Source organism: Notolabrus celidotus, chromosome 20 (genome assembly GCF_009762535.1).
Source record: "Notolabrus celidotus isolate fNotCel1 chromosome 20, fNotCel1.pri, whole genome shotgun sequence".
Lineage (NCBI taxonomy): Eukaryota > Metazoa > Chordata > Actinopteri > Labriformes > Labridae > Notolabrus > Notolabrus celidotus.
The window spans coordinates 20,370,261-20,384,812 of NC_048291.1; the positions used below are offsets into that span (position 1 = coordinate 20,370,261).

Here is a 14,552-nt window from a genome sequence, read left to right on the forward strand (position 1 = left end):
TAAGTAATACAAAACCAACAAAGAGAGTAAAAAAATAAATTAATATAAAATGATAATGATGACAATGATGATAATAATAATAATAATAAACCGTACAAACAAAAGGGAAGATAAACATAAGAAAACAAGGTAAATAAACAAAGAGTGTAAATTAACAAAAATAGATAATAATACATATTTTTAGATAGCTTAAAAGCAAAATCATCTCACGAGGACATCTCAGACCCCCCATTTTTGTCTCGTGACCCCCCAGGGGGTCCCGAACCACACTTTGGGAACCCCTGTCATAAACCACCTTTACTTTGTTTTTTTTCCTTGAAACACATTCTGAAGTTTCAGATTCTAGAATATCAGAAGAACAATAATGCTGTGACTATTTTTAACAAATAAAACATCAATTATTCATCACCTCAATATCTGATCTGTGTATTTAAAGTCAGTATGGCCTGATGTCTGGATGACTGTGTGTTACCACCTCCCCTCAGAGTTCCATGGGCTCACATGAGGAAACAGTACTTCAGCTCTGGTATCAACAAGCGCTCCCTTGACGCCATCGAGAGAGCTGCCTTCTTTGTTACTTTGGACGATGAGGAACAAGGCATGAGGGGAGAGGACCCCGCAGGCAATTTGGACCGCTACGCCAAGTCCCTGCTCCACGGGAAATGTTACGATAGGTGAGTTATCTACGGAGGAAAGAAATTAGATGGCCGTAGAGATCTTAACCAAAGATAGTGTGTAGCCTATCTCACACCACAGTCTCATTTTTGAGTCCCCAGAGTAACCAATGATGAGGCCTTACTATGTCAAAGACTTTTTAATCTGCAAGTGTGAGTGTGCCCAATATCAGCCCTACAGAAAGGGTTCTTTTAACCATCCTTAATAAAAAAGATGAGTCTTCTTGACTTTCCAAGCACGTGAGAAACAAGTCAGAAAACAACAGATTAAAGTTATATAAGTCCGAAATTTAAGGACAAATGTGGGTATAGGCAATAAGATCTTACCCTTGGTTCCACTGGGTATTTAGTCAAATCAAAATATTTCACTTGTGCAAGAGTGTGTCGTTGGAATTTTGGATACAAGGAATATTATTGTCTCACCCCTACCCCTTCTCTCCCTATTTTGCTCGTCCTCCAGGTGGTTTGATAAATCCTTTTCCATTGTGATCTACAAGAACGGGAAGAGTGGACTGAATGCAGAGCACTCCTGGGCTGATGCACCAACAGTGGCCCACCTTTGGGAGGTGTGTGTGTTTTTGTGTTTCTAAGTTTTTGTCCAAAATGTATCCACATAGTGATCCACAGCTTCTGACTTGATTTATTTATTTGGATCCCCATTAGTTACTACCAAGGTAACAACTACTCTTCCTTTGGCCTACTCATGCAAATGTGTACAATCCAAACAGGTTACATGATTAATATTAAAAATACAAGGCAACATTTTAAAACAATAATGAGCAAGATACAAAACCAAGACCACAATAAACCTATTATAAACCATATCGATAATCTCACATGTGCCTAAAGTACATTAATCTATTTAACAAAATGCCTTACATGAGGAAGCTTAAAATAACAATGTTAAAGGTTCATACTGAGACCACACATTAGATACTACTACTACTATTACTTCTACTAATTCTACAACTACTATAACTACTACTACTATTACTTTTACTTCTTCTACTACTTCCACTATTACTACTACTTCTTCTACTACTGTTATTATTATTACTACTATTACTACAACTACTACTATTACTACTTTTTCTAAAACTACTATGATTACTACTACTGTAACTACTACTTCTTCTTGTACTACTATTACTACTACCATTATTACAACTACTACTACTCGTCTCCTATTATTATTATTATTATTATTATTATTATTATTACTACTATTACTACAACTACTACTATTACTACTTATTTTTCTACTACTATTACCACTACTAGTACTATTTTTACTACTTCATCTTCTCCAACTACTATTACTACAACTATTACTACGACTTCTTCTACTACTATCATCATTATTATTACTACTTCTTCTTCAACTGCTACTGTTACTACTATTGCTACTAATTCTTCTACTACTATTATTATTATTATTATTATTATTATTATTATTATTATCATCATTACTACTTCTATTACTACTATTACTACTATTATTGCTACTGCTTCTTATACTCCTACTGTTCCTACTGTTATTCTTCTACTATTATTACTATTACTACTTCTACTACTATTACTACTGCTACTATTATTATTATTATTATTATTATTATTATGAATAATAATAATAGTGATCATGATGATAATAATCATGATAAAAATGATAATACTTATAACAATAACCACAACTATAATTATCATCATTATTCACCATCATTCCCTCTATTGACCTAGTGGGTCTTCATATTAGTCTTACTTACATAACATTTTAAAGGGGACTCTGTGACACTAGATACTTTTACATTTTACTTGTTGAACCAGTAAAAGCAGATGGAAGACTATTCCACATCTTAATGCCTCTGTACAAAGCAGTATGCTGCGTTGTATTTGTGGGTGGAAGTGTAAAGCATCCTCTAGAAGCATGTCTAGTTTTAAAATCATGGCCATCACTACTATAGGACAGTTAGGCAAGGCAAGGCAAGGCAAGGCAGCTTTATTTGTATAGTGCATTTCATACACAAGGGCAACTCAATGTGCTTTACACTGAAACATTAAAAGCATTGCAGACATTCAGACATAAAAGAACACAATTAAAATGACAAATATAATAAAACAGAAAAGAAAAGTAAAATTAGAAATATATTAAAAATTACATTAAAATGTTAATTTAAAGTGGGTTAAAATGAGCTAAGATAGGAAGGCAGTGGCAAATAAAAAAGTCTTAATCTTTGATTTAAAAGAGATGAGAGTTGGAGCAGACCTACAGCTTTCAGGGAGTGTGTTCCAGATATGTGGTGCATAATGACTAAACGCTGCTTCACCATGTTTCGTTCTGACTCTTGGGACTGAAAGCAGACCAGTACCTTTTGTAGAAAATCAAGTGAGGGCCGTCTGGAAAAGGCAATGTCAAGTATCTTTTCAACTATATTATAAATAAATGTCAAGGTATAAGATTAGATGATATGTCAGACAAAGGATAAAAATATCTGACAGCGAAGGAAAGAGCAGAGGCGGCAGTGGAAAGAAACCTTAGTGTGATGGCTAAAGAAGAAGATGTGTACAAAGGCAGCTAATGTCCACTGCTGTTTGTGTGGGAGCACGAGACATGATGGAAAGTGAACCCACTGTGGTGCTGTGGCGTTAATTTCCATGCATTGTGTGGGCCTGCTGAGGTGCATACAGGACATTGAAACAGAAAATAAATGTGAAATGATTACACCCACTGTGGTGAGGCACAAGATAGGAATGGAATTCTGCTAGATGACCTGTTTTTAACCTTTTCAGAGGACCAACTTTATGGTTGTTTAGCAGAATGAGTCATTTGTTTTTTTCATCTTTATAGTTCACAGACAACCCTTGCTGCGAACAAGAGATCCAAATCTCTATTTGATCTGTAAGTCATTTTGAAGCTAATATGCTGTAGATGTTTGCAAAGTGTGAAAACACCTTGGATTTCACATCATGGAGCTACATAGTGTCGTTATTTGAGTCCTAAAAAGCATGCAGATGTGACCATTTGAATACTTTTGAGTGAGGGTGGAACAAAATATCGATATGATATACCGTTGCCATGATTTGTGTGATCTGATGCAATTATTGACACACGAAATTAGAGCTGGGCGATATGAAAAATTTTATCGTGAGAACATCTTTTTTAATATCAGTCGATATCGATAATTATCACGATAGATATCAAATCATTATTGCATTTAAATTTAAAGGCAGATTTTTTCTCCTGAGTAAAGGTTGGAGGAACCAGACGGTTTGTTGGCTTGTATCTGGATTTAGTTCTCTGATAAACTTCTTGAATCCCCAATTTTTGACATTGCTAACAGGAAGCAGGTATTTTGTGTAAGATGAGACTTTTGTGAAGTTTAAGTTTGTTGAATCTTTTTTTCTCAGGTTAAGATCATTGATACGTGATATAAATTTACAGCAAAGATATATCAAATAGTATTCTGTGTATTAGTTTAGTAGAGTACTTTTGTTTCCCACAGTGCAGTGAATGCATCACGGTTATTCAGTGTTTAGTTGTACTACGGTTGCGGAGGTACATTAAACGTGTCTGAAATGCGCAGCAGAAGTTGTCTCCGTGCTCCTCCTTCACCCACATCCTGATTGAGATTGTCGGATTAACGACTCTTCTTTGAGCTGGTAGGATTCGCATTTTCTTCAGTGTCACTGTTGCTCTTTCCAGCTGTGTTTACATTCCGCTCCAAACGTCTTTAAGCCCACCTACCACTCACCCTGCAACATGATGAGCTGTTCAATACCTTCTTCTTCTTCTGGCTAATGTTGGGTGGTAACTAGCACTTAGGGCACATAAGCACCCCCTCACTTTCTAGTGGTTGGGGGATTTAATTACAGGTTTAAATGTATCACATTTTTATCGAACATATATTTATATTGAGAAAAATTATATCACGATAATATCGTTTTCGAATTACCGCCCATCCCTACACGGAATATCAATATGAAGACTCTCCAAATAGTTCTCCCTGTCTCTTCTTAGTGGCGCTGATGACATGCATGAAGAAAACGTGATGATTGACAAGTGTGATTGTGTCGAACAGCAATAAAAAGGAGTGAAGAAAGGTGAGAAAAGAGCGCTATTTATGCTCTTTTTGTTGAGGAGAGAATGCACTCCATTCTGCAGAGTTAGACCCACTTTCGATGGCTGGACTTCACGGGCCATGGGAGTCTTTTGTTACTCATATTGCCCATTGTTGTTGATAACTAGCGGGAGATGCATTCCTGAGTGCTACGAATTAGTGTGACTCACTCTTGGCTCATATTGCAGAAGTCTTACTGAAGGCTATGGAAGAATAGAAGCTGACTGGAAAAATCCCAGCTGCAGTTTTTGGCATCACTGCAAAAACAACTGGAGCTGTAAGAGGTTCAGTTAATCAGATATCATGATGTATCATGATGATCGTCCTGCAATTTATTGACTACCAAAGAATCAGATCATGCTGTATCATTTCGTATTAATCGGTTGTGAGTCATCCGATTGATTCAACACTTATTTTTGAGTATCAAATAGTGAAAATGGTGGTTTTAATCCTTCTAGTCAACTGCAATGCACAAAATGTGGCTTAAAGGGATATTTATTTATTTTTAAATAGGGTTGTATGAGTTGTATGTTACTAGTAATTGTACTAGTCATAAAGGATGCCGCTCAGCTCGGCCCCTTTAATGAGAAACTGCAGGGAGAAACGGCAAGCAAGCTAGGCTACAGTTATCTGCAGATGGGGCCAAGTGTGCCATGTAATTTACCCACTCACGCATTCATCCCGATTTAGGTATACCCTCTACTTGGGATGTTTCAGCACTTCCCTTTGCCACCAGAAAGCCTGTTTTTGTTTGCACTATTTGCGGATACAACACAGACGTGCTCTTCTGCCTGCAGCGCACTGATCAGCTGTTCAGGTCTGCGGGTTCAAAGTGACAAAAATACAACTAAACTAAATATTGAGTGATTCTGTGGTTAGTGCATTTAGTAGTGACATAAAACTCATAAAACGTCACTTCAAAAAGATTGTAATATCCCTATAATGCCTGTTGTGAAAATATATAGACAAGAAAAGTAAGGTGAAAGGAATTAAAAATGAAACTCAGAGTTGGAAGTTTTTTCTGCATTGCCTTGAAATACTTTCTGCAGTCTCCTGACACTTGGGCAATGATTGAGTTGGGTCAGCGATCTCGAGAAGATATTTCATACTTAAAAAAATAAAGAGGATATTTGGAAATAGGGTGATTTGATTCTGATTTGGGTCATCATCCCAGCAACACAAGCAGCTGCTCACAGCTAAGAGTAAAAAGGTTCATTAAACTCTGCTAGTTGACATTGGAAGTGTCATAATATGATGCACACTTATACACAACAGCTGTAAAATGACCCCATATTATTCAAATTATACAATACACACATTTTATTGCTCTGTCAGTACTTTATTTCACAATGTAGGACAACGATGCAAAGAAGTTTCTTCTAACCAACCCTGAACTTTCAGGGTCTCTGTATTCTAGAAGACAGAAATGAAGGAGAGATTTTAAGATGAAAGAGTAGAGTAGACTGTGTGTTACATACTTTTTGTAAACATTAACATGTCTGTTCTCTCCTCTAGTACACCCTGGCCACAGATGCCTTCCAGCTGAAATACAATGAGGACGGACACTGCAAAGGTGAGGTGGACCTATCACTACCCCTCCCTCAGAGACTCACCTGGGATATCCCCTCAGAGGTACGCATCCCCTGCATGTTTCTATATATCTTGCATGTTTGCCAAAACTCTCTGATCTCAACATCATCTATTTCTGTTGTTATCAGCACCCAGCATTTGGGTTCAAGCAGATGCTTCGTGAGAGAATGAGATCTTATCCTACAGTGTTGTGATGTAGTAGTGAATTTTTAAAATATTTCCTGCTGAAACCTGTTTGAGCTGGATCAAATCACAAGACCACTGACATGCAACCAGCATCTTCTTACACAACTGTACACAGGTGTTTTTACATCATGTTTTCTCACAAGCATGCCTTGTTCTTTGGACTAAACATGTGTTACAATGTAATTTGCAAAGCCACACAAGGCTAGAATTTAGATTTTGTTTTTGACTTCTATGCAATGTTCTATACTGAACTGCACAAACAACACATGCTGTACTAGACCGCAGTAGATTAATCAAAGTTTGTAGTAAATTTGATTGGTGTGTCACACTTTGAAGTCAAAGCCTCTGGAATGTGACTTGGAAAATTTAAAATTCATATAGAATTATCAAAATTGAATGTGGAATTAAGCATCAACAAAAATCTGAGTGAAAATAAACATCCATAACTAAGAAAAAACATTGTTCAAAAACAGCTTATTTTCCAGTTCAGACCATTTCTCAGGACTGTGTGGGCGTGACAGCTAACTTTGTGTTTGACACGTCAATCAAACTAAACCATAAGCGGAAACTAGAGCGTGGCCTTTTGTTTCCCCAAATCCACCGCAGTTAGTGAAATAGAAGAACAGCAGTAAGCTGTCATTTCACCAGTGAATGAACAGCACACACGAGCACAGTGGTGCAAAGAGCAGGGAGATAGCTGTACATAGGGCTGGGGGATAATTCGATAACAATAATTATTGATAAAAAAAATTTCTATAAATATAACACATGTTCGAGATAAATGTGATATAAATAAACCTGTAACTACACCTCCCCAACCACTGGAAAGAGATGGGGCACTAATGTGCCTTAAACGCTTGTTGCCACCCAAAATTAGACAGAAGAAGAAGAAGACAGCATTGAACAGGCAATCATGTAGCAGGGTAAGAGGTAGGCGACATTTCTGACACGTTAAATGTCCACCGTGGCTGCAGTACAACTGAAAACTGAATAACCGTCATGCATTAACTGCGGGAAACAATACCACTCTTGCCTGCAACCTTTAGTAACCTTAAAGGGAAGTGCACTACTAAAAACTCTATAAACTGATACACAGTACACAATTTTATATATCTTTCATGTAAATCTAAATCAAATTATGAAAATTATCTGAAAAAAATAAGAATTTACAAACTAAAACTTCACTGAAATTTCATTTTACACAAAAGACCCACTTCCTGTTAACACTGTCAAAAATGAGGGATTCAAGAAGCTTATCAGAGAACCAAATCTAGATACAAACTGTCTTTCACCAAGGACCAAAAATCTGCATTTAGATTGAAATGAAATAATGATTTGATATTTATCGTGATGATTATCGATATCAACTGATATGAAAAATGTTATCGTGATAACACCTATTTCAACATCACCCAGCTCTAGCTGTACAGACAGATTACAGGCAGTACATGACTAGCAAACAAGACAACAGCAAAGGCGACGTGGGGAGGGAGCAGCACGCCGGCTGGAGTGGAATTGTTTGGTTGATCGTGTGGCCTTGACCTACTGTTTTACTTGTGATTGGTTCGATATTTATTACGTAATAAATATCCAAGTAAGCCCCGCCCACTTTAACCGAGCATCAGAACATTTTCAATCTTAAAAAATGGAATAAAGTTCAGTCCTAATATATTTCTGATAAATAAGACTAGAAATGTCATAGTTAGAAAGGTTTTGTTGATTTAGGTTACCAGAGGCTTTAAGAATATTATACATGGGGTGTGGATTTAGCCTAATGGTTCTGTTTTTCCCCCTTTATAGCAGGCAGCTCATGTTCCATTCCAGCCTGTGGCCCCTTCCCCTGCATGTCATTCCCTCACTCTTTCCCCCAAGTTCCAGTTCTATCCACAATCCTCGCCTCTCTATTAAAGGTGTAAAAAGCCCCAAAAATATAACTTCAAAATAAAAACAAATAAAGAAGAATATTATACATGGGAATATAACATCTGTACGATAGCATCAATGTAAGTAGTTAAAGTAGATATGAGTAGTGGAAACAGACCGAGCCAAAGTTGGGCCACCACAGTCAAAAAAAAAAGTCTGGACACGCCCCTGCTGGTACATATCACTGTTGTTATGTTACAGCTAAGCATGGTAATAACAACTTATCCAACTCTCCTTAAACTCTGCAACTTAAAGAAATACCAGATTGCAGCTGGGAATCATAGACAAGTCTCTGATGGCAGTTAGCATCTATCCAAATGCTTTCTGGGTTTCATTAAAGACGCAGCAAAGGATTTGAGACTGTTTAAGCCTGCTTCCTCTTCAGTCATCTTGAGATGTGGGTCAGGGAAAAAATTGTCACATGGACTTCAGCGTAAACGAATAGCCAGGGAGTAAACACATGAATTTGATAAGAACTTTGATTTCATATGTTACCACCTAAAACGTGCAGCTCACGGGACACAACTTTCATGCTGGGCAAGCGCCCAGTCTAGAAGGCCTTATCTGTTTCCTGCAGGGGAGCTCACCTCCCTCTGACATCCTGATCAAGTTAGCCAAGTTGTTGTAACCTTTCCAGGATCACAGTGCAAAGGAACCAAGACACTGTGTTCAATGTTTCTTCAATCGGCTTAAGAATTTAGTTGTGGGTGGTGTTTCATTGCATTGTATGCAGAGTTGTCTTTGATACTCTATATACAGAGTTATTTAAATGATGTTGACTTTATTGTCTTACACTATCCAACACACCAGTATCACTCTCAGCTGGGTTTTGATCATTGCAGAGTGTTGACTCTCTCATAAAGTGATCTGTTCCAACTAAGTCTACTAAGTCCACTCTGGTAATGAAGTTCTTTGTAGCTCAGCTCAGGACTAGGGATGCACCAAGCAGCAACCTCCGGTCTTAAAATATGAAGCCCATGCGAAAGTGTTACAAACTGCAGTTCATCGAGAATCTGCTTGAGGCTGGCTGCAGAAACACCAGAAACCACATACACACCCATTCAAAAAAGACTATCTTTACAGCAGAAATAAACATGTTTACAGCCTGGTTCAAAAAACATCTTCGGTCTGAAGAGCTAATTTCTTTATCGGCACACACTTCGGGGGGTGAATTTTTCTAACGCGACGGTTCAGAAGATATTAAGATAGCGAGTTTTGCCCATTTAAGGACATGACTGACTTGACTGGCTGGCAGGAACACTGTAGCTGTTGGCTAGGAGGCTCAAACCCCGCCTCTTTACCTCACACTAAGTTTGGCTGAGTTCAGCATTACCAACATGGCTCCAGCTGACGATGGGTGACACATATGGCTCTTTTTTTTTTTTGATCTGGCATGCGTGGGGCTTCAAAGCCTTCTTACAATTTGTGACTAATTTGTCTTCTTCTGACAAACACTACTATGTATGTCAGTGTAGAGAAAAACCTGCCTCTCCTTCTGTGGACAGTGCATGTTAAGACACATTTCTCTTCATGGAGAGATTTTGAGTTATTTGCACTCTTTGCTCTGAGTGGGCAGGTTTTCGTAAAGAGGAAAGGGAAACTACTGTTTCTAAGAGTTGCGTGTTGATAGAGTTCAGAGAGGCCCATTTAGGAAGTAGAGAGTTTTTTTTGTGAGTGATTCAGATAAACAAACCAACCAAGCCAATCCCTTTCCTATTGACACACACAGATGATTTACAGAGGAAAGATTATTGAGTGACACAATTTAATGAACAACTTCATTAAAACCTTAAAATAGAACATGTGAAATATGTCAGACAATTTCCTGGTTCACGTGTGACAGGGAGACATTAAAATCTCATTAGAAAAAGGAGTATTTGAAAATTAGGATGACTCATGCAGTGTTTAAATCCTTGCTGTGGAAGTGAGAGTAGCTATTTGTATGCTTTGAGAAAACAAACAAAACTGTGAGGTGCTTCCCTGTGGCAAAAGTCCCGTAGTTGTCCCTCTTTCGAAAGTGAGCTCATCCGTCTCTAGAGAATGAAGGTGCAGTTTAGGGGAGAGACAGGGATTTTCCCCCATGTTTGTCACGCTGAGCTAATTGTTGGTTTCATGTTTGAAAAGCTAAACAAAGGAAGAGAAAGGAAATGAAGGTGGAAAAATCTTTGGAAGTATAGTTTCATTTTGATTGGCAGTCTGTTCATGGCTGATCTTTTTGCCTTTGGAGCTTACCAAAAACAGCTCATCCAACTCTAAAAAGAAGGCATTGTTTTTCACTGTCTGTCACATGTCAAGAGAACCATTCATTCAACCAATTCCCTGTAGGTCAAAGTTGAGCTTATTATGAAATATTCAAGTCGTAAATCAGAATAAGTGGTGTGTTCATGACAGCTTGTGCAACGATCCAAAACTTTAATACTGCAGAATGAAATCTACTGCAACCAGCTGCACATAGCTTTCAAAACTGGGTTATAGACATAGACTGTATAATAAATGGACGTAGTATCTGTGACGTCACCCATCTATTTCTGAAGCGCTGTTTTGAAGCCGATCGTCGACAGGTGCCATATTTGAAATGCTGAACGCAAGCTAACTTCTGTTGAGCTAGTGTGAGGTAAAAAGGCGGGTCTTTAGCCTCTTTGCAAACAGCTATAGAGTGTCAATCAAAATACTTGTGCCTCTAACCAAGGTCTTCCACCGTGTCTGGTCCGTCTCCGGTCTGCTGCGTTCCTCCAGCTGTCCGGAGCAGGACTTTCGGACTGCTGGAGTCATGTGACCCACGGTAATTACTACATTAATGAATATCCGACCCCTCTCCTCATCCATATTGTCTTTACTGGCCTCTGAATACCTCTGACCTGTTGACTTCAGGCCTGGCTACGCTCATTATGACAGTCTGCTGTCATAGTTAAGTGAAAAACAATCTGACGATAACAGGGACTTTTTTATTCTGAAAATAAACCAGATGTTTTAACTTGTTTTGGTGCTGCTCCTTCTGCTCTGTGCATATTGATGTGTCGTGCTCCGACATCCGGTAAAAATAGAAGTCTTGCGTATCTGATCTGGAGGATTCTGACCTGCCGGATCAGAGATACAGCTGGAACGCAACGGAGCGGATCCGGTGGGAGTTAACACATTGACTAGAATAGAAACCTATCAGATCCGGTGCCGGATTGGAGACTGACCGGACACGGGAGTTTGCCTGTAAGGATGCAAAACTCGTAAGTTTAATATCTTCTAAACACCTGAGTTATTAAAAAAATTCACCCCAAAACAGTGTGTGCCGATAGAGAAATAGGCTAATAAGGCTTTTTTGAGAGGGTGTGTATGTGGTTTCTGGTACTTCCAGATCCAGCCTCAAGTGGACACTCGAGGAACTGCAGTTTTAAGTGCTTCCGCTATGTGTCAGGCTCTGCAAATTATCAGATGCAAAGGGCAGGAGGCGACAAGAGGTCGTTGAGTGATTTGATCCCAGATAGCGGTTTTATATGCAAAATGTAATAATGTTCAGCTGAAAATATACCGTACCATCTATGTGTTGGAAACACTGAGTTATGAACAAATTAACTTATTGTTAAAAAGTGCAGCTACATTTTACAAGTGTATCAAACAGAGTGTTTGTTGTTGTGACCCCCTCTGGTGTTCTTGCACGTTAAGGTCATAAGAAAGATGAATTGAATAGGAGGAAGTCTTCCTTCTTCCCCTCTGAAAGAGTGTTTTAAGCAGGGGTCAAGTTAAATGGCTCTGAACTGATATGAGGAGCACACTCTTTTTCCTTTAGTTATACAACATGATGTTAAATACTTGCTTTGCAGTACATGTTGAATGATAAGATGTCAAATGCACAGGGCCAAAAGCATGTGACCAAGCGAGTCAAGTGGGTTCATTTGGAAACTTCTGAGAAGGGAGCTTGACTCTGAGTCAGTTCATTTTGGCTTTCCTTCCTGTGTTGAAAGGCAGGCAACTATCCTGACTCCCATGCACTGGTGGTAAATCCATCTAAGATAAACACTGAATGGGCTAAGAAGCTGGTATAAACATTACCTTTACCAACACTTATCAGCACTTGAATTCACTCACCAAAAGAGCTGGAACATAGATTTCTTGTCTGGCCTTTTAGAGGATGAGCACGGCAAGCCATATGTCTGATATTTGCATTCAAATTCTCCAACAGGCACAAACACGGCAGAGAAGTTCAGGGACTAGCTTAGCCAGTGAGACATACCAGTCTTTTAACGCAGTCATGCCACTCATAATACTTAACTCTTGACTTTGATCCAAGTCAAATGATTAAACAATAAAATCACCCTTGTACCAACAAACTAATGAACCGTAACCCTGAAATGGTGTGGGGAAAGTTAAATCAATTACTCACAACCATGCTTGACTATGAAAGCAAAAGGTTTGTTTGGGTTGTGCCAAGCTTTCACTCGGCAGGCGTCATGTGAGGGAATGTGCAGTAAATGTTTCTAAACACAAAGTACTTAAAGGGGAGTGAGAGCTATAAAACAGTTTCCTGTTTCTTTGATTCATAACATCCCTGCTGCCAAACTTCTGATCGTTTTAGTGTCCAAAAAGGTGCCAAAAAATGTCATGAGTGTTTTTGATTTTGGCACACTGCATACAGGCGCTAGTAAGTTAAATGCCCTATTCTGAATGTAGCATTCAGACATTGAACAAGCAAGATATTTGTGAAGGTGTGTCAATTAATCAGCCAATCTTTACTTATATAGTGCCAAATCACAACAAATGTAATCCCAAGACCCTTTGCAAACAAGCATGTCTATACTATACTCTATGTTATATTATTAACAAAGACCAAACATCAAGAAAGGAAAAGATCCAGTCCCATCAAGCAGGTCTTAGTCTGATCTAATTTTAATCCACCATGAGCAGAGCACTTTGCAGCATTTAGCAAGTTACAGTGGCAAGGATAAACTTCCTTTAACAGGCAGAAACCTCGAGCAGAACCAGACTCATGTTAGTCAGACATCTGCTGAGACCTTGTTAGGGTTGGAAAGAGGGGTAGAGGGTGATGCAGAAAAAGGCAATAACTAGAATTTGAAGGCATGTGATTTTATTTTTTTTTACTAGACACCTGAGAGTGTTTTGTTTATATTGAGATATTCCAAAGCCACAGTCCACAGGGGCAGGGAAATTAGAGCACTACTGAAACAAATGTAATTTACATTGTAACATAATAAAAGAAGAGTCTGCAGTAATGTCAGTCGAGGTATTTGTTTTACCAAATGTGCTAAATACTGATTCCAATAGGCCAAAATGTCTCTATCAACATGCTGGTGTTAAGATAATGAACACTGTGTGCCGTGTTCACCAAGTGCTGCACCAACTGAAAAAATGTTGTTGAGGTTTGCAGAGTTCCACTTTCATGGAATAACCTGCCAAATAATTTTTCTTTCCCAGAACACTGACCCTCATATAAACCAATGAGAAAAAAAACAGGTATAAATATAACCCTCAAACAAAAGGCTCAATAGAAATGCAGAGCTTCAACTTGGCAGCACTCCATTGCCTGGAAAAGTAACGCCTAACAAACGTCTGCAATCTACATTCTCAGCTAATGACACCATTCTACATTTTTTAATTACTTCAAAGAAAGTGAAAATTATTTTATCAGTTGTCTTATAAGTGAAGGTTGAGCCTACAAAAAAATGGACAATACATACATTGTTAGCTTGACTGTCTGCCAAAGTATAACAATCCTGCCATGTCATGTCTTTGAAAGTCCATCTGACCCTCTTTGTTCCTCCTTTCTTCTGTTTGTCTGTCAGGTTCAGGACCAAGTCCACAGCTCCCTGGCTGTTGCCCAGACACTGGCAGACAACGTTGATTGCCACGTGTTCCCTTTCAGCGTATTCGGAAAGGGACGGATTAAGAAGCTCCGCGTCAGCCCCGATGCATTTATCCAGATTGGCTTACAACTGGCATACTACAGGGTAACACTTTAAACACACACGCAACATATGAACACCAGAGTTTTATTTTAGGAGCTGAATGATGAGAGCTCTGTGACATCAGAAAGTGTGAAAATGAAACCACTTTC

General features: G+C 38.6%; 1 protein-coding gene across 1 annotated transcript in view; it reads left to right on the forward strand.

The window, feature by feature from the left end:
- cpt1cb (carnitine palmitoyltransferase 1Cb) overlaps window positions 1–14,552 on the forward strand; it is a 54,641-nt gene that overhangs the window by 31,276 nt on the left and 8,813 nt on the right. Inside the window, exons 11-14 of the mRNA XM_034710944.1 lie at window positions 486–674; window positions 1,135–1,240; window positions 6,305–6,421; window positions 14,281–14,445. Coding sequence (XP_034566835.1) covers window positions 486–674; window positions 1,135–1,240; window positions 6,305–6,421; window positions 14,281–14,445 — 577 coding nt within the window. The remainder of the gene's footprint in view (window positions 1–485; window positions 675–1,134; window positions 1,241–6,304; window positions 6,422–14,280; window positions 14,446–14,552) is intronic.